At 34.5% G+C, this 26,260-nt stretch overlaps 1 protein-coding gene across 1 annotated transcript in view; it reads right to left on the reverse strand.

Moving 5' to 3' along the window:
* The window catches only part of LOC106707708, a 164,165-nt gene that overhangs the window by 10,475 nt on the left and 127,430 nt on the right, over positions 1 to 26,260 (reverse strand). The window contains exons 9-18 of the mRNA XM_045682226.1: positions 23,033 to 23,203; positions 19,914 to 20,060; positions 19,519 to 19,723; positions 18,459 to 19,063; positions 17,628 to 17,771; positions 16,597 to 16,785; positions 15,874 to 16,124; positions 15,269 to 15,641; positions 14,286 to 15,059; positions 12,061 to 12,160 (exon numbers count right to left, since the gene is read on the reverse strand). Coding sequence (XP_045538182.1) covers positions 12,061 to 12,160; positions 14,286 to 15,059; positions 15,269 to 15,641; positions 15,874 to 16,124; positions 16,597 to 16,785; positions 17,628 to 17,771; positions 18,459 to 19,063; positions 19,519 to 19,723; positions 19,914 to 20,060; positions 23,033 to 23,203 — 2,959 coding nt within the window. The remainder of the gene's footprint in view (positions 1 to 12,060; positions 12,161 to 14,285; positions 15,060 to 15,268; positions 15,642 to 15,873; positions 16,125 to 16,596; positions 16,786 to 17,627; positions 17,772 to 18,458; positions 19,064 to 19,518; positions 19,724 to 19,913; positions 20,061 to 23,032; positions 23,204 to 26,260) is intronic.

Below are 26,260 nucleotides of genomic sequence, written 5' to 3' on the forward strand. Positions count from 1 at the left end.
TGTTTGAGATCTTTTTGGCTCTCTCGAAATTAAGACGATAACTAGGCGATGGAAAATTTTATTCTTCTCGGCACATAAATATTGAAATGGGTTAAAATTAGATTTTCAAAATATGTTCTTTGCAAATATATTCATACTCCTTTGTTTCGTATTCTCCTTGGACCATTTAATTTGTATAAAGACAAAGGAATAAAAACACACAATATTCGGAACACATTAGCTATTGAAATTTGTAAGAAATTTGAATCACTTCAGAAAGAAAACGTTGATTTGTTTTAAACATTTTCTATAGTCAAAAATACAAAATACAAATATGAATGGTTGACATTAATAAGTAAATGTAAGTGGAAAATTAGAGACTATGTTCGGTTTTTTTTTAAATGGAGGGAATTCGCAAGTCGGGTGCATTCCTTTGGCTTTCCAAAGCGAATATTTCACCCATATGGGGATACCAGTTCGTTACAACATGCTCACATCCTCACGCACCGGTGAAAGCAAACAAATTAATACCATACGTGTGCTAGGGTTGCCAGTAAATAATTTCTCAATTTCGTATTTTAATAAGCTTGAATAATAACCATCGGAAAAAATAATCATAACCTGCTTGCTTCCTTATACACCAAATACCAATTTGATTTTTATAACTCCGTTCAAAATTAAATTAAAAAAAAATCGTAACAACTTAATCTTCTTAGATTTTAATTGTAGACTGTTATATAAAATGTTTGTGTCAAAATTATGGCTTTTCCATATTGTACATTTATATAATTAAAATTACGTTACCCTGACTAAAATGCTAATCATCTGCTATGTTTATAAGGTGAAAATAGAAATGACAGTAACGCAGCAGTTTTTAACTTGGAAAACACATTCTGTTATGGAGCAGAACAGTAACATGTTTATTAAAATGACTAAGCATTTATAATAAAGCGAAATTACACGCTAAGTTTATTCGAAAACAAATACTTTCGAATAATTTAAGATCTCACATCTTTGTACATTTATTCAACGTGTCTCTATGTTTTATAACCTCAAAAATAACCCTACGGAAATGTCAGAATGACATTCGCAAAGGCGGGAAGTGTCTACTATCCATAACGACACCGAGTCGAGGGAGGGGACGACAAGGTCGGGACTATTAATCGATATGTCGCTTGTATCAATAATATCAGTGACAACATTTTATTAGCTTTGAGTATTCGAAATTCAAAAAATAAAAATATCAATAAATACAAGCGGACAGTATTGTAATTACTGAAACATGGTAATAAATACAGTAATTACGTCGTACGTTGAATAACTTACAAACGACCTCTATTAGAATATCTATCAAGGATATTAGCAATTGTTTACGAAAGTAACCTGTGAATATATCAAATATTTTAAAGCATAAGCTAGGTATTGGCTAGAACATTTCAGACAGTGTCAAATGAATTGTGACAGAAGGAAAACTAACGCTAACTGAAGGCCAATATATAATAAACAAACACGCAAACGAAAATAAACCTTATGCAGTTGTATCTAAGCAAATGCAATACGTATATGAAGTTTTGCATTGCACAATGCAGGTACACTGTTACAAATGGTAGGTGACCCCGTTAGACATTAGTGTTGGCACTGAGCTAAAGAGACCTAGATCAGAACAATAATACTAATTTAATTCATAAGAAAACTTTAACAAAAAACTTTAGCTGCACAATTAAATTGTAAATTGTGTTGTGCATTTTGACAGTCTAGAATATTCAATCATACATAATAACTTATACTCTAACCATGGATATTTGTGTCTATTTAAAAAATCATATGTTCTAAAGCATCACAAGAAGTCATTGTCCTTACCAAAACAGTCTGTAGCTACAAACGGATAAACAAACGCACGTGATGTCAGTTATATGAATGATGCCTAAACATTTTCAATAGATGCATTGCATTCCAATTCGAATTGCTCCCCAGCATATCAACTAGTTATTAACCCAGAAAACAAAACAGGAACTATAGACGTGAATGAAATTATAAAAATTATTAATGAATGCATTCACGTAACAGCAAAACGGTGAATGATGTAGCGATGGAATAGATGCAGTTAATTATTAATCTATAGATCGAAAATTATTATAGTTTGAGTCTTACTAAAGACACTAAATAATGATTACTGATGAAACGTTAATATTCAGGAATTTATTTGATGTAAAATAATATTAATGTTGACGCATTTGAAACTGAAATTGAGTAAACTATTTCTAAACAAGAACTTTATTTGGTATGGTAACGATGAAGTGTGGGAAGACATCCTGCCAAGATAGACAACATAATCTGGTCGAGGTTACGAGATTCTTTATGATTAGGCTGACAAGATACAGAAATATGAGAAATGGTTTCAGTAGCCGATGTTAAAAAAAAAGTCAAAAATTAAAAGTGATTGTAAGACTACATGCAATAAACACTATTATTATCCAAGATGTATTATAATTCGGACGTGACGAATCTTCGTTTTAAATGCAATACGACACAGTACCAATGCAGTTGCAACATATGCGGAGATAATGATCGGAACAGAGGCTCAAATATAAAAGTCGGTAGTCCGCCGCGTCCTAAAAACGTCTTCAGAATGCTAAATTTGAAACTGAATGTATAACAAATGCTACTCGCGTATCATTGCGCATTTTAGGACTTTAATGTGGCATATTTGTTTATAAATTTTATATACTATATCACTTTAAACTTCTTAAATTTTCAGCGCCGTCTCTGTAATTTCAAATGTTTCAAAGATAAAAACAATGTCTTTTAATTACAGAATGTAACTTTAACTACGAACATGAGTGTAAAACCATCTACAACTCAAAAAAAATCAAGAGTAAGAAAAGAGCGAAAAATACTTGCAGACAAATCAGAGGTAAAATACTTATGATGTAATTTACGGTAAGGTCTAAATATAACTTTAAGGAACGTAATGTATTGTCTATTGTATATACATATATGAAATGTGCGCATCATTAGAAGGAATACATAAGTATAGCACAATTAGTGCGAAGGAGCCAAGGAGAAAACGTTAAGCTTGCGTGGGCGATGCGCCGAGATCGTAGGCGAACCAGACATGCGAGCGGGTCAAGTACAGAGCTTGCTTGTATATATTGATGTAATAATTATTAGGATAAACACGATTGTATAAACTTTGTATTTCCAATTAGTTTAATATATTTTATGTGAAGATATGTACAAATACAGTATCAATTTAGTAGTGTGTTTATAAAATCAAAGATTAACTTTAACCATTCCATTATCTGGCAATTGTTTGATAAATCTAGCGATTACATCACGGTTTATAACAAACCAAAACAAAGAAATTAAAATTACGTAAAACTTCATGCTTACCAATTTCCTCGTTATTTGCAACACCGCCACCACTGGATGCGATGAAAGAACTCATTTTGTTATCACTTTGATCGTTCTGTTGAACTATATCGTCATTTTTGTCTATCGTTTTCAGAATTTGCACTTTGACAAGTTATTTATTTCAAAATATTTGTAACTTCAATGACAACTAAAAAAAGCAAATTAAGTGAAGTGTTATAAACAATAAATTAACGACTTAAAAAGACTTCGTTATGATTACTTTAGGATTAAATAAGGAGTTTGTTTCAATGGATTACAATCGATTATCTATAAAAAAATATTTTAATGATCAGTTATCTAATAAAGTGGATGCGCAAAGTTAATTAAAACGGTTGTCAGTAATGACGAAATTTCTCGACTTTCACTTTAAGTTACGTTAACTAAGAACTTAATTAGAGCGAATGTCGTCAAGTGAAGATTAAGTAATATAATTTGTAAGAAAAAAAAAAAATTGTACTGCGGACTGAATTGTCAGAATTCCTACATCTTTGTTATAAGACTGTTTCTATACCATTGTTAGCTTTTTAAGTTTTGTAAAGTAATCTATCTTTATTAAATTTAATATTATCAAATGTTCAAACTTAATTATTTGATTATATTTATAGTGGCAGTGGAAACCTGCGCTAAGATATATATAAACGAACTGTAACAATTTTGTTTTCTAGAAGGATAAACGTCTGGGTCCGAGCGAGTCAGACATGGTAGATAGCGGTTAGCAAGATCAACGTCTGGTCAGATAAACCGTTACGGCTGCCAATCACAATTAATTTAAGAATTAATCTCTATCTATCAAACAATAGGGAACAGAATCGCGAAACACGCCCAAGGGAAGTACAAATTAAATGTCTATAACAAAGACCAAAGAGTCTAGTTCATTAGACGAAAGTTGAAATAGTGACAGGCGATAAGATATTTCACAAAACTTGTTCGAAAGTTGATATTTTGTCAACATTTCCAAGATTGTTTATTGATATAAAGTTCTAAAATACCAAGGTTCCAATTGATAATTCAACTGACTCTACCAGAGAGAAGAAAGCTACGAAAAATACTACTAAAGATAAGGCTAACTTTTGAATATACCATTTATTTTTTAAAGGTTATGAAATTAATTTCCGTTATAATAATTGCCATTTGATTGCATTAAGCTAGATATTTGTAAATTACAAAATTAAATTAGACTACAATCAACAGTTTCAAAGAGTTTGTATTATTTAAATTTAATAAATTCTAAAAGAGTTGATCTCGAAACTGTTTCTGTGGCAATGACCGTATCTACGTGGTTAGTGTGCATTATTGCAAAACGATCCGAAAGACATTAACGAAAGAGTAAAAATTGCAACTGCACACCAAAGAGGTTTGTTAACTTTTAACTGGAATTCGTCGTGAAATATTCGTGCCATAGCAAAATTGAACACCGGCATTGACCGTTATATAAAAAAAACTATTAACAACCGCTTCCTCATTTATATAAATACATTTTTAATTTTGTTATATTTTAAATTTCTTTAAAATCATGAAATCTTGCTGGTTTCGAAAATAATGGCACGGGTAGTGCGTGCGACTTTCGGATAAAAAAAAGAATTACGAATGTCAAACAATTAGGAGCGGAGTTACGAAGTAAAAGAAAATTGCAGACGAATTGAGAACCTCCTCTTTTTTGAAGTCGATTTAAAAAATAGAATACTATATTATATTTTGACATAGACTTTTTAGTCATAGGACCTTATGATTTACATACCAGGACAGGTATGTAAATATTATGTTATTGCTCTTCAATTGATACCATTTCATTCACTTCATAAGATAATTGAAAAACTGAAATATTGTTATGGCTGCCATGTATGGAAGAATCTTGTTTAGTTAGAAATTGGATCAAAAGGAAACATAGTATCGTATATTTACGTGTTACATAACTGCGTAGTTTATTGACCATGACCAGAATAGATCTCTAGATCATCCTTGAATAACTATAAAAGATCATTAGCCAAGTTACCTTTAAGGGGCCTACGGGCATTGGTCTTGTCTTATAAGGAGTGGCTGAGATCATTCGTCGACGCAGACTTATGACCAATGGAAATAGTCGTGACTGCAATAATCGAAGATAAAAAACTCATTTAAATTAGTCATAATTATTTCTGCTCATGTAATATTTTGAGATAGATAAGGATGGAATTGTTATTAACGTTTACCTGACCTTTACAATATCTTTATGAACTCACATTGAACAAAAAAAACAATTGAATGTAATAAAACAAGATTTTTCTCTTCAAATCTACAGCAGACAATCTTATAGAAAAAAATGTATTAAATAAGCCGAATTCATTAAATTTGTACTACGTTTTAAAAAATTTAACAGTGAGATTTTTCAGTCGCAACGCAAAATATGATAACTTTCTCAACGACCAGAGAAATCTGTGACTTTATGCTAATCGACTGAATTATGCCGCGTTTTTTGCGTCGCTTTTGCACACAATTTGCAAACAAAAAGATTCAAAGAGTCAAGTCATAAAAAAACAGCATTGCTTATGTCGTGTAAGCCACATCATGTATTTATTTTTTCTCTTAATACGTTAATGGTAGATGACATTTTGTAATGGTTAATTTCATTTTCGATAGTGTACATTGAGGTTCAGTTATAGATTAAAAATAAAATCCATAATAATATATGACAGATAATAAAATTTCTAATCTTTGTCGTGGAAGATATTTTCTTTTTTTTTTCCGATGAGTTTTGATCGACTCTATTTCAGTGATAATTTGTTTTTGGCAAATATCACACATCTGAAAATCAATTAACATAACAAAAATAATTTATTATTATAATATACAAGTGTTCTTATTCTTTTTGCATTGAGTCACAACGCTACAATGACTAAGAGAAGACATATGGCATCCCTTGCAGTTTATATCCATGTTAAGCACTGCTTCCAATACACACAAATATTCCAATAATAAACTATATTGAGAATTCATTATTTAATCTGTTTTGTAGCCTGTAATGTATACGGTCAATTGATTCTGCATTGTCAATAAAAGCATAAAGGAATAGCATCGGGGTTATTCACGCATATGCGTAGATCACAACAAGTTTACTGACGATGAAACTAGTCTTTGAAAACTTGTGTGATATTTTAAAAATATTTTTTATCTATATGATGTTTGGTAGAGTATCCGAACGTTTAAAAAAATAAACGATAACATTGTTTAATCTGTGCCCGAAGATAAGATAATGGGATGAAATTATAGTAATTACAACAACATCAACGTTGAATGGAAGTTGAAGGTACTCGATCAAAACGATAATTTAACATTATAAAAACTTGAATCATATTAAAAATGTCCACATTATATTATTATAGCAATTTTATAAGTTTAATTTAAGTATATTTAAATAGATATATTCAAATGTATACGTCGCAAAATCTAGTGATTCCAAACTTAATATGTGTTCTTTGCCGGCAAACAATTGCGCGTCTAGTCTTTATTTACTCGCGAAGGTCGTCCCACTATTCGTGTTATTTTACGTAATATACATTAGCATTTATAAAATGCAATCAATTTTAATAATACAATCTCTTAATAAGTGAAAGTAAATCACTCGTGCGCATCCACAACAGTTTCTCTCGTTATTGCGAAAAAATATCACTTATAAATCTTACATTTTCCTATGAAAATGTAAAAAAAAAAACGTTATTTTATTTAATTAAAATAGTTAAATCACCAATGATGTTTAAGGTATAAAGTTAAACACAGTTCACTCGCGACGGAATATTCGATTTTCGCGTCACGCACGTCCGTCGTTCGTGGCGTGTTCAGCTGATCTAATGTGTACTTCACCTTTCAGACCAAACCGGATTACACCGTAAAGCGCTTGCAGCAACATTAACCATTATACTGCTAAACGTATAGATTAATACAGCTACTAAAGCGCTTATGTTACAACTATGAGGTCATAAAATTATAAAAGAGACAATATGTGAACCGATCGATGTATCACGAAAAAGTCACGTTTTGTAGAGATGATGTCAACTACGCAGTTTGTTTTCATGATTTTATACAACTTATATAAAATTGAATATTTTATTTATGTCATGTCATAACGAGGTCACAACTATAATAGATTAGAATCGTTTATAGAAAACACACTAAATATAGTTAATTTTTATGTATGGATAAAGTTTTAATTGAAAATCAAAGGCTTTTATAGTTAAATAGTAAAACAAATTCAATCACTTGATTTAGATGTATCAAGCACCTGACCATTAAAGAAACATGTTCCTACTGCATTCTCACTGTTTGAAAATAATTATAACTGTTAGAATGATTTGATGGATGCAGTATAATTGGTATTAAAAAATATCGTGACTGACAAGTTGGTTTAGAAACAAGTACGCGCAATCGGAATGTGGATGAAGGAAAAAGTGGAAATACTTAATAAGTATCTAGAAGAAGAACTCTATTTTTAGCTAAAGATTGTGTAGATTATTCAGTTACATTGTACGGTTGGATAAAAGCTAAGTTGATATGCAAATGTTAATTTAAAAATCGATTGACTATATTTTAACAATTCGAGGTTGATTTTTTTTTAATATCATAAGGTGGCAAACGAGAATGCGACCACCTGGTTCGCTGAAATAGCGAAGTGATCGCTGCTCATAAACATCTGCAATTAAAGATGTGTTGCCTAGATTTAATCAACGGAGAACGGGACGCACAGAAAGAGCCCATACTATTCGTCCCTACCTCCGACAAATCTCCATTCCATTCTCATCCTTTCAAAGGAAAGGGTGGGAAGTGGAAGAAGTAAAAATTATGCCTCTTATACATTTCTACAGGCTATCTATGGTTATTTTCATGCTAAATAATGACATCACAATAACCTTGCAACAGAAAAATTGTCGTTTCACACGAATTATTAGCAAAGTCAACAGAGTGACATTAAATTTGTCCGCAATGCCAAAGAATTTATTAGCACAATCGACAATTTATATTGCGTAAGTCGTAACAAAATGATAACACCGGTACTATAGAACATGTAGGATACATTCTAATAAACTAGTTATGTCAGAAAAATACTGTTTGAAAATTATCTGGTAAGATGTAAAACATAAATAATTTGAACAAGATAGAAGTCGATTTTATATTTTTTACCGTGGATTACTGAGATTAAATCGCAGTTTAAAACATGTTATTATGTCAGTTGTGTCAAAGATAATGACTATATGTTTTATATAGAGATTTTGGTCTTAGAAACCAACGGTCAGTTCTTCTAAAGCTTACATTAATTATATTACATTATTAAATTAATCGTTAGCATGTTTCTGATTAGATCAAAAATTACTGAAGCCAATTATTTATTATATCAACTTCTAAAATTGTTAATCAGGTTTTAAAATTAAAATACATACCCAATCTTGTTGGTTTTTTAATATTACGAACGTAAACGACCACTTCTTTCATGATTACCATTATTATCTGATACTGTACTGATCAAAACGCTTTGCCTGACTGATATGAGTGGAAATATTGCATCCATAACAAGGCAGTATTTACTTTTCTGGTTAACACTGACGTCATGTCGTGAACCAGTAGTTATGTGAAAAAAATGTATACTTACAAAACCGTGGGTGCTTTGATGATATAATCATGCATATTATTTCGAATGAACGATTCGTGCATCGAATAAATTTTTTGATACTCTACAGTGAATAAAATATTAAACGTAGATTTCCATTGTGAAAATATTCGTGCAAATTATGTTATCATTTCATGTTTTTCTGAGAGAGTGAATGGGATAGAATCTAATATATAAAATTCTCGTGTCACAGTTTTCGTTCCCGTACTCCTCCGAAACGGCTTGACCAATTCTCATGAAATTTTGTGAGCATATTCAGTAGGTCTGAGAATTGGCCAACATCTATTTTTCATACCCCCCCTCCCATTTTTTAAATGCGCGCGGACGGAGTCGCGGGCGACAGCTAGTGTTTTATAAAAGTTTATAAAGTTGCAAAGCAGAAAGAAGGATACAGTTACTAATCCAGTCTTAGTTTAAAGGGTAGCCAAATCACAATATTAAGAACGAACTAATCTTCGAAACATAATACGTCTGGTTAACTCGAACTGAACACACGTTAATTGCGGTATCAAATTTCAATTGGCAAAAAAAACAATAGAGAACGTATTTTTCATTACACACAGCTGATTTTCAAATACCAAAAACGGTTACATTTCAATAACAAGTTACAGTTTATAAACGAAGCAATGTGTATTATACAGCTGAATGGATATATTTTTGGAACAGTTATTTTGATACTCAAGTGTAAAGATTCTAAGCTGATCCTTCACACAGGGGAGTTAAAAGTACTTAGAAGTAACTTTGTTATAAATAAATGCTTAAGTAGTTTAGACAAGATGCTTGTTTATACTTAATTATATTTAAGATACTTTATTTTAGGCGTTTTGAAGCGAAATGTCGACCGTATGCGCCTTAAGGATCCCATAAAAATGTCAACGTGGAATATTTCTTTGACATATTGAGTAATTTATAGATAAAATGATGATTTACATTAGAAATTATTTAATTTGATTCTGGGAAATATAAATTAGATACAAAACTATAAATACTTAAACATTTTATATCAAAACTAGCTGTCGCCCGCGACTCCATCCGCACGCAATTAAAAAAAAAAAAAGAAAAATAGATGTTGGCCGATTCTCAGACCTATTGAATATGCTCACAAAATTTCATGACAATCGGTCAAGCCGTTTCGGAGGAGTACGGTGACGAAAACTGTGCCACGAGAATTTTATATATTAAGATATATCTAACTAGTATGTAATTGATTTAAAAACAAATAGACTTGGCAACAACAAAAAGAAGACACAAAAATACGAGACCGAACTGTAATACGCAATATAAAATATATTCTATAAAACTTCCTTGTTAAACCACTTACCGTGGGTTTTTGAGACCAAAGTTTCTGTACAAAACATATCATCATCACTTATCTTTGACAAAACTGAGATAATATGTTTTAAACGAAGACTTTGGTTTCAGAAACCCACGGTAAAAGAAAGAAACGTTGATAGACAGTGATCTTCCATTTTTAAATCATAGGAAGTAAAAAAGTTGCAAAATGGCCACCGGTTTCCCAACTTGTAGAGTTGGCGACATCTTCCCGTTTGCTTTAAGAATAGAAATAGACTTTGTAGAGTAAGATGAAAATAGAACGTGGTAAAAAATAAATTGCGGCGTTTACTTTTTTCACAGTAAAAGCATAAAAGGTGCAGAGCGGACACTATAAAAATGAAAAAAAAATCTAATGATATTAAATGCTGTTAAACATTGACCTTTAAATTGAAACAGATTTAAAAAAAATTGACAATTTACAGTTACGCGATAAAAAATATTTCATTATAAATTTAAAAAGTTGTAACAACGTCCCCGAAATAATAATAGTTACCTTGATCGGCAAGAAGCACAGATTGGAGGCTGTGCTTCGAACCGGTTAGTTGGCAACCACTTGGTCGACCGACCGCTCGCATTTTTCTCGCAAAATCGACGTTTAACGGAGCGTTTTTTTTTTACGTTAACGCAATTACAATTTATCATTCTGCCAAATACCGTAGCACTGAGGAGTTATAATTGGCAACAAATTCATTTAAAGTATGTTTAAAAAATGTTAAATGGATTCTTAATCTTACTAATATTATAAATGCGAATGTTTAGATGGATGTATCTCAGGAACGGCTGAACGGATCTTGATAAAATTTGGCACATATGTAGAACATAGTCTGGAAGAAAACATAGGCTACTTATTATGTTTTTTTAACGCCGCGCGTACGAAGTCTCGGGCGACAGCTAGTATATATATATTAATATATTAGAGATTATAAAACTCACATAATAAAACCTTGCGTATGGCTTCCATAGAAATTACTTGATTCCGGATACTACTGAAAAATTATAATACTAATTGCATAATTAAGTGTAGGTTACGCAAAGTTAATCTACACTAAGGGTGACACATAGCGACTAATTAAGTTTTCAGCATATAACAGTTAAAGTTAGCAAAATTAGAGGACGTGGTAGTTTAATAAATTCCAATTTTTACAAAAATAATATATGTGGGCGGTAAGATGACGTGACTGAGTTCAATGAACTGATGTCAATGCAATTGTGAAAGCTTTGTGAGTGACAGAAGGTGTATGGACCACAAAGTTTTTGTGCGTTTTTTTTCTATCGCAAAAAATTAGTCAATCTCATTTGGCTGGTTTTGATATATTTTGCGAAAATAAGACGTAGACGTGAATGGCTTTTGCATTATTTCCAACAGCAACATTTTTTGTTTAAAGTAACTTTCGAAATAACAGTAAAAATAAAAAAAGCCGTTTCTGAAATAGTCTAACTCTAACTAAATATCAAGTTATTGTGGACGCGTTAATATAAGGTTTGGCAAAACCTAATAAAATCGTACTTTTCATCGGTCATACATCTTGATACTTTAAACATTACAATCTCTCGGCGATATCATCTATACTGAGCAGAATTATGGGTCAAATTAAATTGTAGACGGACAACATATCTTGAAATTACATACAACATGGTATGGTACATGTTAAAATGTTGAAGCTGTAAATAAATTCTTTAGAAATAAGTTTACAAACCTCTTATATCTCTTTGCAATGCTGAAGACAAAACTGAGCCGTCGGCGAGCGCCGCGTCCAACATGTTGATGTTCTCGCGGCAACGCGCTACGATCTCCGTCTGCATCCAAACAAAACTCAATTCGAAAACAGAACGAATTCCATCTCATCATGTTTGTAGCAAAGTTGAGAAAGCGAAACGAAACCGAAACGAAACTCCTGTAGCCACAACAAAACACAAAAATGGAAGAGTTTTACTAGGACCCTATCTGTTAAATGGTTCGCTAAACAAATTGATGATTATAATTAATTTAATCAAAGTTGGATCTGGTTTCGGTTCACTTTCACAACTGTGTACAGATTTTAAAGCTTTGTAGCCAAAAAGCAATTGATAAAAACACATGCCTTATTAAATTCAACACCATGCACTTTCCATAATAAAATTCAGAATTTAATTTTCTTAATAAAGCGAAAGTCACAATATTAGAGAAGCAAGTAAGCCCCAAAAGTACTAATAAACTACTAGTTTGACTTTTTTTATTAAATAGAAATTAATACAGATATTTTGTTGATTCGGAAGGGTGTTAATTGACTGAAACTCCATTTAATTTTCAAACTGAAATATTTATTTTTGTAAACAATTATACAAAGTTCACTTTAATTTAATACTTTAAACATTTTTGTAAAAAAAAATAATAATCAATTAACAACCTAACCCTAATCAACATAATGATTAGTACATTTACAAGCTACATTGAGATATTGCGGAGTTCAGTCATATCACAAAAGTTAAGTGTTATGCGAGCCCTAAATTATTATTTAAAATTATATAACAAAATTTTAATTTTTAATCTTCTAACGGTTACACTTTAAATTATATCACGCAATGACAAGAACTCTGGTTTATTAATTTATTATCTAAGTAATAAATTAAATAATTTAAGTACCAAGAATATTTAGACCGCCTACACGCGATTGATGCAACTGAAATAACAGATGGTGTTGCAATCTAAATTTAATATTTTTTGTCACTGGTAACTTTAAAAAAGCTGGCATATAATAACCGCATAATTAAATAAATTTATTATGCAGGTTGTTATTTGTAATTATCTAAAACTTAGGTCTGTTTTAGCACCAAATTATCACCACCAACAAGGGAGAAGATGCTTTTTAAAGAAAATAATAATAATAAAAATAAAAAATAAAACAAGCAGTTAGTAAAAAATACAGCTCACAATTCACAAACACAAGGCCATTGAAAAACGGTTAGTAAAAAGAAAATTAAACAAACAAAAAAGGGGTAATAAAACACGCAAGACAAAATAAAATTGACTTTAAGTAAATTTGTTAAAAAGTATTAATGTAACTTCATTGACAGACGTCAAAATAACGATTTGACAGCTGTCAAAGTGGATCATAAAAACCCTATATTAATACATAAATATGCATGTACTTTTATTTTTTTGATAATGTGCGTAAGTTGGGAACTTAAGTTGCTTTTATAGTTTAAAAAAAATGACAACCAAAGATTATAAAATTTAAAACGCCCGTACGTACGTAGACTATACACTGTTCCAACTGTTTGTGTTGCAATTTAAGCGAGATTATATTTTTATTAACACCAAAAGGAACGAAGTCACTTTAATTATAATCTTTTTGACTTCGTTCCGATTTTGATTCGGTAATGAGAAATTTAATTTTTTTACATATTATATGTGAGTAGTTTTTTTCTCTCTCTTGTAATACGAATAATCTATTTGCGTTTTATCGTTCAAAGGTAATAGACCTCTGTATATATTAAGAACATTGAATACTATTAATTTCGAAGTAAGATAAACTGCGTTTGTCAGACTATTCGTTGCATTTCAGTATAAATGCTACAATTTGTACAATATAAAACTATCTCTACATTTAAATTGTTTACAAACGGAATGCTTTTAACGCTCAGAAAGCCCCACTTGTATGCGCGTATTTCGGCGATGCGAGCACAAGTGGACATCTCTGGTCACTCCGACAATCGCAGCGTACTTTATACGTATACTTATATAGATGAGGAGGAGTATGACACAAGGCCAGGCCAGATGTCATTGCAGATGTATGTAGACTATGACCAGCACCGAGAAGGCGGCCACGGCCAGGCAGATCCTGGCCCGGAGGCAGGCGGGCCGGCGCACAGCTACGCATGTGATCAGGTCGTCCTCCGCCTCCGTATAGCTACTGTAATCTGTATCGAATTGTGTCCTTACGTAGTCGAAGGCGCGCAGGAGGTCCGGCGAGGAGTCGTGGCGCGCCATGGCCGCCTCGGCCGCCTCCAGCTGCGAGCCGGAGCGCCGGATCAGCGAGCGGACCTCCTCCTCAGAGTCGGAATCGCCCTCCCAGTTCCTCCGGCTGTGCTTCTTGGGGCTCGAGTCCTCCGAGTCGGCGCCCTCCGTCGACCTCCGCCTCAGCTCCGACAGCGCCACTTTCTGGAGCTCGCTCTCGGCGTCCTTGTCTGTGTTCTTTCTTCTCCTGTTCAAGGAGTCCAGGATGTCGGGTCTGTTGTTGACCTCGGTGTACTCGAGCGAGCTGTTGACCTCGTCGCTGGTGATGTTGGAGCTGTGCCGGCGGCGGCTGAGCGCCTGCACGTTGAGGAGGTCGAACTCGGGCGAGCGCTTGTTCTTGCGGTCGCTGTCGGAGGGCTTGCGCCTGCGACACTCGTTGCTCTCGACGCTGTTTCTGGATTTTTCGAGGGTGTCGAGGAGCATCTTTTTCCGTTCCGCGGTGGTGATGGATTTTTTGGGTTTCCTGAGAGGCGAGTCGAGCCGGGGGAGGGGCGAGGCTCGCGGCGGGCGCTTGTGTCGCGGCAGGCGGCGGGCGGCGGGGCTGGCGGGGCTGGCGGGGCGCTCGGGCTGCGCGGACAGACTGGAGCAGCAGTCTGACTGGGAGTCGAGGTAGGCGCGGTAGTCGTCGCCGAACTCCAGCAGTCTCCGCGCACCGTCAGAGTCCGGCGCCTCCGAGTACGGCTCTGAGTTGTATTTTTCCTGATGGTAGAAATTTTAAATTAATATTTCACATTTCATATATATTAACCATGAAAATGTCAGCAAATAATTTTAACAAATCTTCACTTTTAAATTCCCAAGTCTTCCTAACACATTTCAATTTAAGTAAAATTAAAATATACATTTTAGGAAGAATCATAATTTTTGGTAATTATCCAAAAGTAATACTAAATATTAAGACCACATACCTGATAGAAGTCCCAGGCCTGCTCCGAGAACGAGCTATGCTCCTCAGTGCCGGCTGTCACACTTTTATCAATATCGGAATCCTTGTCTATACTGAGATCCCACAGTTGACTCGGATCTCCTAAACTCAGCGCCAAGAAGGACTTTTCCCTCTCTGAACTCCTCGCCATCCTCGGTCTGACTGGCCCTCCTTCTGGGCCCAGTTTGAAGCTCGGGGTGACGGCTTCCGGCTCGTTCTGTTCTGGAATGGCACTGTCTTCTTTAGCGGTGATGTGCGTCTTCTCGATACTTCTGCGCAGGTGAGCTACCGTTGCCAACTGCTGCTTTATTAGTTCCTCATCACTTTCATTGCCCGACGTCGATGTTGTGTCAAACCTGCAATTTATATTTTCTTTATTCCCAAGTTGGGAGACTTTTATTAAGCTTTTTAATACTAGTAATTAATACTTGGATTTGTGTCAAATCTGGAGTAAATATATTGAGATAAGTAATGTTTGATCTTGTTGAAAATTTCCTACTTAAAATGTACCTTTACATTAAATTAAGATAGTCTGTTGTTTAATTCCTTAACAACATGTTCGAATAGGTATCGGATATAATAAGGTACCTATTCTTCCTGCTGGTAGCGGGATCGCTGGCGGCACTCCTCTCATTCTTGTCCTCTATCTCGGGACTGAGACGGCCGCAGAAGGAGCGCGACTTGACGAGGCGATCGCGGTCGCGGACGTGGGAGTGACGCGTGTCGGCGACGTGCTTGCGCAACTTGAGTCGCTTGCGTCGCACCCAGCACTGCCTCTCGCCCGCCTCCACACACGACGTGCACGCCTCCGTCATAGTGTTCGTGCTCGACACGTGCCCCTGTCACACCAACGATACACATTTACTGCCGCACTCAGAGTCATTTAATGTTTAAACACTGGCTTATTGTACCTATAGATTTAATGAGAATTCACCAAGCATCTCTGAGTACGACAATAATACTGTAACCTTATGAATAAACCTAAAATGCCAAGAGTAAATACATTAAAGGAAACACTAGTGCTTGTTGTTGACATTGTCCGCCGGGTTGTGCGAGCGACCAGCTCAAACTGGTTGAACTTATCTGACGTACACACAAACATCTCAAGAGAACGCGTTGTGAACGGCTGTCACTAGCTCGCCTGCATCCTAGAGTCAACGTGAACAAGCACTAAAACAATAAAAATTACAGCTAATCAGTTTGTTTGTCCTACACCTGTCACCTAAAGAAACAAGATCGCAATAAGATGATGATCACGCGTTTCTGCACGAATGTGTTAACCTTTCAGGAATAACTAACACAGTAACTCACCTGTACCGTAGTGGAACTACCGCGTAGTGCGTTAGAGTCTGCGGGAGTGACTCTCTGTGGCGAGGCAAGTGTGTTGAGTGCGGACTCGGAGATGGACATGTTGTGGGCGATGTCTGAGCGCGCGGGAAGCTGCGACAGACACGAGACCGACCACGGCCGTGGACCACATCTCTTCTTGCGTAACTGCACCTGATCGGTGAAGTTAGTGCGTCAGTTTGTTAATCACGAGATTAGAGACGAAGCTATGAGTGAAGCTGGTACATCTTACTAATATTATAAACTAGCTTTTACCCGCGACTCCGTCCGCGCGGAATAAAAAATAGAAAACGGGGTAAAAATTATCCTATGTCCGTTTCCTGGTTCTAAGCTACCTGCCCGCCAATTTTCAGTCAAATCGATTCAGCCGATCTTGAGTTATAAATAGTGTAACTAACACGACTTTCTTTTATATATATAGATGGGAATGTTTGGAGGTATCTCCATAATCGGCTCAATAGATCTCACTGTATTTGGCATAGATGTAAGAACATGGCCTGGAATAACACATAGGCTACAAATTAATTTAAAAAAAAAATTCTTTAAATGCCGCGCGGACGGAGTTGTTGGTGACAGCAAGGGATTTGTATGTTTTATTTAAATTATCAATCGAACATACATAATACAGTTAACTATAATCATTAAAGAAAGGGGTTATTTCTCGAAGTTACTTTCGTTCGTTTTCAATAATACAATTTAAGAAAATGAACCTTTATAAAATTAAAATCGATTAATATACTGCTGTTATATTCTTTCTGTTCAAAAGATTTCAGACAAATTTATTAGATAAGTATTATTATATTCTATTTTATTTTCTTATCCATTATGTAAACCTTTGATATATATAGACAATTATATTAAAAAAATCTTAACATTAATAAACACGACACTCAATACTTCTGTTAAATCATCTCTGTTAATTCGTCAATAAGTTAAACAAACGGAGAAAGCGCTTAAAATTGAAGCTTAGTACAAAGCAATAGAGTTGTTTTTACCTTGGCCTGATGTGTCGGTGTGACTGTACAAGTTGATGTACTCATGTCCATAGACGAATGCAAGTTGCGCTCTTCAGAAGTCAAAGAAGTATCCACTTCACTTTCTGTGGTGTATTCACCCGAAGCATCGTAACTCTCCGTACACTGGAAAATAAACCGTATCACTAGGTTATAGAGTTAAATATTGTGTGAATGGAAGTGAGAAAATGACATTGTCACTGTTAAGAGGGTTGTAATGATTTGTACGGCGTTAAGTGTTTCAAGACATACATCAATTAATGTCATTTTATGTTATTACTAGCTATCACCCGCGACTCTGTCCGCGCTGCATTAAAATAATTAATAAGTAGCCTATGTATTCTTCCAGACTATGTTCTACATCTGTGCAAAATTTCATCAAGATCCATTGAGCCGTTCAAACAAAAATTCATCCATCCATCCATCCATTTAAACATTCACATTTATAATATTAGTAAGAAGTAAGATATGTGTATTTTTTTATATGTAGTATTATTTGTTTGAATTTCAGGTATAAAAATTAATAAATAAAGAAAATAAAGTTACGAAAATTTTCTTTAAATATTCAAATGTTGTTTTTGAATGCAGGACCAGATTTACAATTTTGAGCTTTATATTAGAAAAACTTATTGTACAGAAAATGAAGGTCAGAACGAATATTTCGCAAATATAAAAACTTTGTAGCCGCAAACGGTATTTGTTTCAATTGATATCGTTTCTTATTGTATTAAAATAAGTTGGGGTCGTTCAAAAAATTTTACAGAAAAGAATAAGTAATTTAAACAAAAAAACATTTGAATCAAATCACCATACCTGATTGGTTTCATTCTTGTTTCGTTCGTCTTCCGTACTTTGGTTGAGCCACTCCTTAATCCGAGACATCTTCCCCCTGCTGACTGACTTCCCTTCCTCATCTATCAACGACGATTTAAAATTCCTCGAATTCTTCTTCTTGGCCATTTGATGCTGCGCCTGCTTCTGCACCAATTCCTCCGCCTGTATCACCAGCCTCTCTATATCTTTACACCTCGCTTCCACTTTCAATAAGTCCGGTGTTGACGATTCTAACTTCGGCTTAGGTGATGGCTTATCCTTCTTTTCATCCAGTGTCAATTCGCATTGTATTTCAATAGACGATGTCATCAGGTCCGTGGAATCTTCATTTGCAATTTTAGGATTTCCAACATATGTCCATTCTTCTTCAGATGATTCTTGTGATTTCTCGTCCGTCTCGATCATTTGCCGTCCGTCAGAATCCGTGTCGTGGTGTCTGAAGTAGAAAGTTGCACAGTTCTTGGATTTCCTATCGGTTTGATTGAATTTTGACGTGTCGACTGGTTTTTTTCTTTTAACAACCGTTGGCGGTGTTTTGGTATGTTCGTGGAAATTCATCGATTCCGTCTCTTGCGTACTGAGGCCTGGAACAGACACAACTGAATGATAGACTACTTCGTTGTCGATGGTCTGTTTGTTTATTTATAAAACGTCGGTATTTGAACAATATTGTGAGTAGTGATCGATTGAACGTGCCAATGTTTATTTATGCAAATCGCACGGGCGACAGTCACCGGCCGCGATCTTTGCGAATATGGAAAGTCGGATGCGTAATTTACATTGAAGAGATGGTTAGTTATTGATTGACTCTTTGTTTACCATTTATGGTAATTGTATGAAATGTGTGGGAAATAATTCAACTTTCTATAATGCACCTTGACTTGACACTTTATAAGAAAATAACGGAAATTGCTACTGTGTTTCAAATGTAAAACCTTAACCATAAGAAAGTGACGAGGGAAATTATTTTAACATTAAGTAAGATTACTAGGCACATACGTATCCAGTTTATGAAATAGCATATGTTTATGGATCTCACCATTGAGTCTGCTGTGGGGCGGTGTGTGTCCGTCCACGACGTCGTTGTGGTGCGTGAGGTCCGTGAGGTCTGCGAGGTCTGTGAGGTGCGTGAGGTCGGGCACGCGGTGCTCATCGCTGCGGTCCATGTCGCGCCGCCGCCGCGCGCTCTCGCGCTCCGGTACGAAATCTCTCCACTCGCACCTCAACACATCTTCGCCCTCCTCCTGGATTTAAAACAATTAAAATCAAACCATTAAGCAAGTCCAACCTCGCTACCACAGAATCGTTAATTGAATACTTAATTCAGTCAAAAGACCAGAAGTTTTGCATAGTAAATTAAAGGACCGCGGTCATAAGTGCATGTTATGTACTTCTTGACCTTCGAAGAACATCCAAATTATTATGATAGCTTACCTCAGAAGCGGACTGTCTGCTATCGAGTGAGGGGTGCCTCGGTCTAGGCTGGGGGGTACGCCTGCGTGGTGAGCCCCGACACAGCCGAGGTTGTTTTAGCGCCGGTTCCTCGTCACTGTCGCTCGCCGCCTCGACAGAGAGGCAACCCTGAAATGTACATAATATGTCAGCAGTTACTCTACTGAACTACTGAGATACTTTTCTATGCAAGGTGTAGTAGATATGAACATTCTTGACACGAATGGAAACAACAGTATAATTGTTAGTGTTACAAATAATGTTATATTATGATAAATGTCTTTTAACACACATTCTAGAATACAAATTTAAATGCATACATGGCTGTAGAATTATGTAAACTAGTGAATTTCTTTTCATAACGATATATAAAAAAAACATTAGATTATTACTGTTTTAAAAGTATAATACGTTATGATCTATTGTAATACACTACGCACGCATACTCAATAAATAAATTATATCTAGTTCGAGCTTTCTCTATTCATTTGAGCTATGAATACAGCAAACAATAATTTATAGCTAAACACAACGTTCATAAAGCCCTAGAGAAACATTTGGGCACATTAAATAAATTAAAAAGGCAAGACCCGTCCAGTAATAGAATTAGGTCAATTCTAGCCGCAAATAGTAAAACTCTCACGGATTTAATGTAACGATTTATTGCATAAGGGCGCGTGACCAACCCTTTACTCTTTTATAGTTAATGGCTGGAAATAGGGACTTGACTAAATTGTGTAAACCATTTAATTTAAATGATAATGAAATGAGACGTAATAAGTTTAAATAATAGAGAATGTTAACCAAGTTTAAGAAAAGATTTTTTTTTATTAATTTACATCATGTGATAAAACAATAAAAAGATAACTTCAATTTCTTTTATTTATGTCTTTTTTAATAATTTATATACTAAATATTTTATTATCTACACTAATATTACAAAAAGGAAAGATTTGTTTGTTTATTTGTATTGAAACGTTCAGAAACTACTGTACAGATTTGAAAAATTCTTTCACTGTTGGGAGGCTACACTATCCCAGGGTGATATAGCGTGTATTTATTTCTAAGTTTCTTTTTAATTCTTAGAGCGACAAATCGTCAGCAACTGCTAGTAGTAAATATTTTTTTTACCAATTTTTATGTTTTGACACTTTAAAATTATTTGATTGACCCCTTCACTTAACAATGGTGAATGCTCACTTGGTTGACACTTCGGGGGGTCGTTTGCGAGCGGGGTATTGACGGGGGGTCGATTGCGGCATTGTCACCGCGGAGATCCGTGGCAAAACGACTAACGAGGCGTCGCAAACGAAAGCGAATACAACGAACTTTGTCATGGAGACACTTAGAAGAGACACGTCTGGATTCTCATTGTTGGATATATCATTGTTTACGTAACTAGAGAGGTGTGATGGTGAGAATTTCGTTGTATTAATCCGTTATACTTAAATTTATTTTTCACTACACAACTCACGCCTGTAACCCACAGGGGTAGGCAGAGATCACGGACCTTCATTTGGTGTAGCCAAATGAAGCTCGGCAATCAACTTTTCGCCATTTCGGGAGACGGAACGCAACGGATGGCAAGCCGCGTCGCCGTCTTTTTCTCCCGGGAATTCACACATATGTGCGGGTTGTATCACGATGTTTTCTTTCACCGTACGAACGTTGGATAAATATTCATAATATGTTAATAGAAATTTTTTTAAGTTATTTTTCATTAATATCAAATTAATTGAATTATTAACTACCTATCTAATTTTGTGTAAATGGACTTTATCTAGTATTTTTTGACTAGTTTTTTATGATCAAGTCCATCCAATATGCGGAGAGAAACCTTTTATGACCTTAAGCAAAATGCCAACGTCTAAAACTTTATGAAAAATTCACCATTTCTCTACCCTAAGGTCGGTTCTGACTGTGAAGTTCTAACCTTACACTTTAATAAAAAAAATCGCATATTGCCATTTTATATGTAGTTTCTGTATGTCGTTGTAATTATGTCGTGGGTATTGTTCATTGTTAAAAATCAAATGCGAATAATGTTGTTTTAACTTCTACGTTCTGATCTTACAGACAAAGAAGCTATGACCTCATGGAGCAATATAATATCATGAGTCATTTAGTAATTAAAGATTTTTAATAGGATGAATACATAGTAAATTGTAGTTTCTATGATAACTTCAAAATCCACTTTTTCGTATGTATTGCTTCAAATGCTAAGAAACTTAGATCACGACAAATCTAAAAAAACAATTTCATCGAGTTTGTTTTACTTTAATTACCCGTCCCAATTTTTGCTTTCTGACAAGCGTAAGTGACCATAATACATTTTGTTTAGAGAATCTAATTTTTTAGGTTGGCGTTCAAATCAATACCACGTTGCAGCGTCGTGCCTCACGTATTTAAAATCATAGTTTTTGTAGCCGTTCTTATTTCATGTCAGTAGTAAACACTTTCTTTATTATTGTGGTCAGTCGAAAGCGGGATTACTCAGCAAATGTTATGTAATGATGTACCCCAACTAGTTGCAACTATTAAATAATCAACTCGAAACTTTTAAGAAAATAGAAATTATAGAATGAAAAAGACAAAAAAAGAGTGTTCCGGAAACATCTCAAAAAAGAATAGAATACTATTTTATAGTAAAAGCTGTTCGTTTATGTAAAGTAATAGTTAATTTAAGATCTCACGTCTCGCAAGCAATTAACCTCACGGTGGTGAGGTCGACATTACAACTGAAGCTTGAGCGTATTGACTAATGTCACAGCTTTCACACAAAACCACTACTCTCATACAACTCCGTTTAGGCACAGATTACAAACCGATGTAGTAAACCCACATGATAGGTTACAATGTTATGTTTAACGGACTCTGATTAGTTGAGTGTGAATTTCAAAAGCTAACCTTTTTCTATATGTTCAGATACATTTATTGCATTAAAAATTTCAATCGTCTTTTTCTGTATATCGTCTCAATGAAAATTTTGTACTGTTTGTTTGTTTGTTTTTCAAATAATTTTGTACTGATGGCTGAAGCAGATATCGCACGTAATTTTTTTTTTTTGGGTTGTTTAAAATATATTGTAGAATGTTTTTTACCTGGTTGTCACTCTTGGCGAGACAGGCCTCCAGATGGCACTGCCACTCGATAGCACGCAAATATAGCAGATGCCAGCGTCGTTCAAGTGCGCGCGCCGCGTCCCCGCCGCCACACAGCCTGACCACCGAGCTTACGATGCGCCCGTGGCATTCCACGTCGCGTTGCAATACCTAAAGATAAGAAGATAAGAAGATGTTAGGTTATAAAGAAGATCAGGACTTAATTTTAGTCCTTTCCATCCTTTTCATATAAGGAAAGGATAGAAAGGGGAAGTAGATGTGATGGAGGAGGGGACACATAGGAATTATAAATATTTTCTTTATGTGCGTCTCCTCCTCCGTCCATTAAAAGTAGGAAACGCAATTGTAGCTGTCTATGGGTAGCGGGCGGATCGCCGTTTCGCCGAATTCAGGTGCCGCTTGCTCGTTTCGTACTTTATAATATACAAAAAACCCATCGTCAGACAAAAGGAGTTAACGTTTAAGAATCGCTACAACCATTCTTGTGATTCGTTGCCTTGACGACATTGTCAACTATCATGTCTCATTAATTCCGATAAGAATTGGCGGTCAACATTACTACACAATACGTAGACGGGAGGAGGGGAGAGGGTCATCTATGGCTTTTGGTTACTTCTTGGAGTTCTATTTTCGAATTTATTTTCTAACATCGCTTCCCTTGCAAACAGTTTATTCTCGTTTTGTTGAATTATAGCAAACTTACTATGAAATAACTTTCTAAAATCAAATTTCCCAAAGTTGATAACATCAATAAATGTACGCAGTTACACAAAAGCACTGATTTAGAATGTAAATTTATTCAAAATATCATAAAAGTGAACTACATTATTAAGTAAACAAAAATTGTCGTTCATAAAAAAACTAGCCCGATAGTATTCTTGATAATAAAAAAAACTAAGCGGCTTCTAAAAAGTTTCGACAGTGAAGTTCTGGCGCACGGGCGTGTCCAATGCACCTATGGCTTGTGATTTGTGTCAAAGCTATTCAGGAAAATTAATAGAAATGCACACAAAAGGGCACGACGTGAGTTTATCACGAATTCACTTTTACAGTTTTTTTTTCCTTGATGAAATTTTGAGACTTTAAATGTGATATTACAAGTTATGAGAGTTAAAGAGTTTACTATAGCATAAAAGATTTTAAAATTATTTCTTATTGTGTAAATCCATTGTTAATACGAAATAGTCATAAAAAAGACATTTTGTTATTGGTCTCATCAGCTCTCGTTGGTAACTATGCTCTTTGGGTCTCAACAACACAATTGGACTTTAATTTAAAAGTAAATTAAATTAACAGTAAAAAGTTGTTTCCCGTTGGACTGATCAGCGTACCGATAAAACGGCTCACATGGATATTTTTAATTCTATGGACTCAACCGGCCCAAGGAAAGAAAATTGATTGACCGATTGATCGGTAGGCCGATCGGTCAAACGGGAAACACACAGTAAAAGCAATTGCTTTATTTTATTAACATATAATCCAATAGAAACTTGAAATATTTCTTGTTCTGATTCAAGATTATTTCGCTACAACGTAATTAAATAACGCAATTTATCTTTTACTTATTACGCTATTTAAATTGCGATAGATTCGGTAACAATTCTCATTTACGTAACGTATATCGTAAACAAATTGCCATTACTACTAATAAGCCCCGATTGCTCATTAAATTACAAAGCATCGAGTTAGGCTGCGGTTGTATCGATTACGATTCGATTACATCTCGAATAAAAATCGATTTAAAGAAATTGTTTGTAATCGTTGCACTTTCTCACTACAATATCTTGTCAGTATTATAGTTATTACGCACTAAATTATTAAACATTCAAAAATGGAATTCCATAATCTATGCCTATTTCACTAGGGACATGAGTTTTATGCATTTTTGTAGGTTCAATAAATAGTCCCCAGAAGTATTCTAAATTAAATTTATTTTTCCTTACATAAAATGTGATATTGGGGTATTGTGTGGGTAAATAAAAATGCTGCCTATTTTATAATATCTATACAAAAGACCATTTGAAAACTAATGTTACATCTTTGACCATAAATAGCGTAGAAATCTACACTTAAATTGCTTATCAGTTCATTTATATAGTGGATAGAAGATACAAATTCTTCATCAAATTTACATAATGTGATTGCGTGGGGGCAGTTTCGGTAAAAGTAAATAAATATCTTATGTTTATGTTCAGACTTAATTTTTAATTTTGAATACATCCTTTCACATTGGTACGATATGTTCGTGACAGCAAGTTTCTAACTCTATTGATGTCTTCAATTTTAACCCACACTCATTACTAACTCATTTTTTTTTAATAAAGCATTATCGTGTTTTATTCAGAAAGCAGAGGAAAGTAATAGTTTTCTGCCAATTGTAGATAATAACATTAGCTAATGAATGTGAGTAAATAAATTTTTGTGAAATGTTTTTTTTAGACTAAAATCTCCGTTTAAACCATATTGTTATCTCTGTTTAGTCAAAGATATTGACAGGGATGAAGATAGATTTTATGCAGAGATTTTGGTCTCAGAAACCAACGGTCAGTTAATAATTCGTTTTAAAAATAACCTGCAGTTACAGTGGTCAGTTTTAGTTTTTTTTTTCTTTCAAGGAGGTTAGAAAAATACTAATATTTCAAGCTTTGCATCCATCGTATTTATTGTAGTGGGCGTAAAGGTTAAACATCTTTCATTGTTTAAGTAACTACATTTCTATAGACCCTATTATAATTTCACATCATTGCGTCATAAGGTACAACTGGAAACACATTGGAAAATGCGTAGGATTATAATTTAATACGTTCAACGAGGCTTTGCTTTTCTGTGTTTACCAAAGTGTACTTACTGTCAGTGAACGTGGTAATGTAAAGTATAAAAAAGTCTAATTTTATAGAAGGTTGTCTGCTGAATTAAAAATTTGTTTATCGCAGCGCATGAGGGCAATTCTTTGTTTCCAAACAAAACATTAAAATTCAACCTTGGAAACTGCTGAAAAGACCTTAAGCACAATTTAACGTTGAAATGCTGTTAACTGCACTAGGGATCATTTAGGGTTAAAAGGGTACCTATTGGGAAACAACTATAAAATGCATCACAGAATCTTTTGCTTGAAAAAATAAATTTAAGAGTCGGATGTTAAGGTTGCCGAGTGACTTAAAAATGAAATCTCAAAATATTCATATTTTGACAACCCTAATTAATTAT

This window comes from Papilio machaon, chromosome 18, assembly GCF_912999745.1.
Source record: "Papilio machaon chromosome 18, ilPapMach1.1, whole genome shotgun sequence".
Lineage (NCBI taxonomy): Eukaryota > Metazoa > Arthropoda > Insecta > Lepidoptera > Papilionidae > Papilio > Papilio machaon.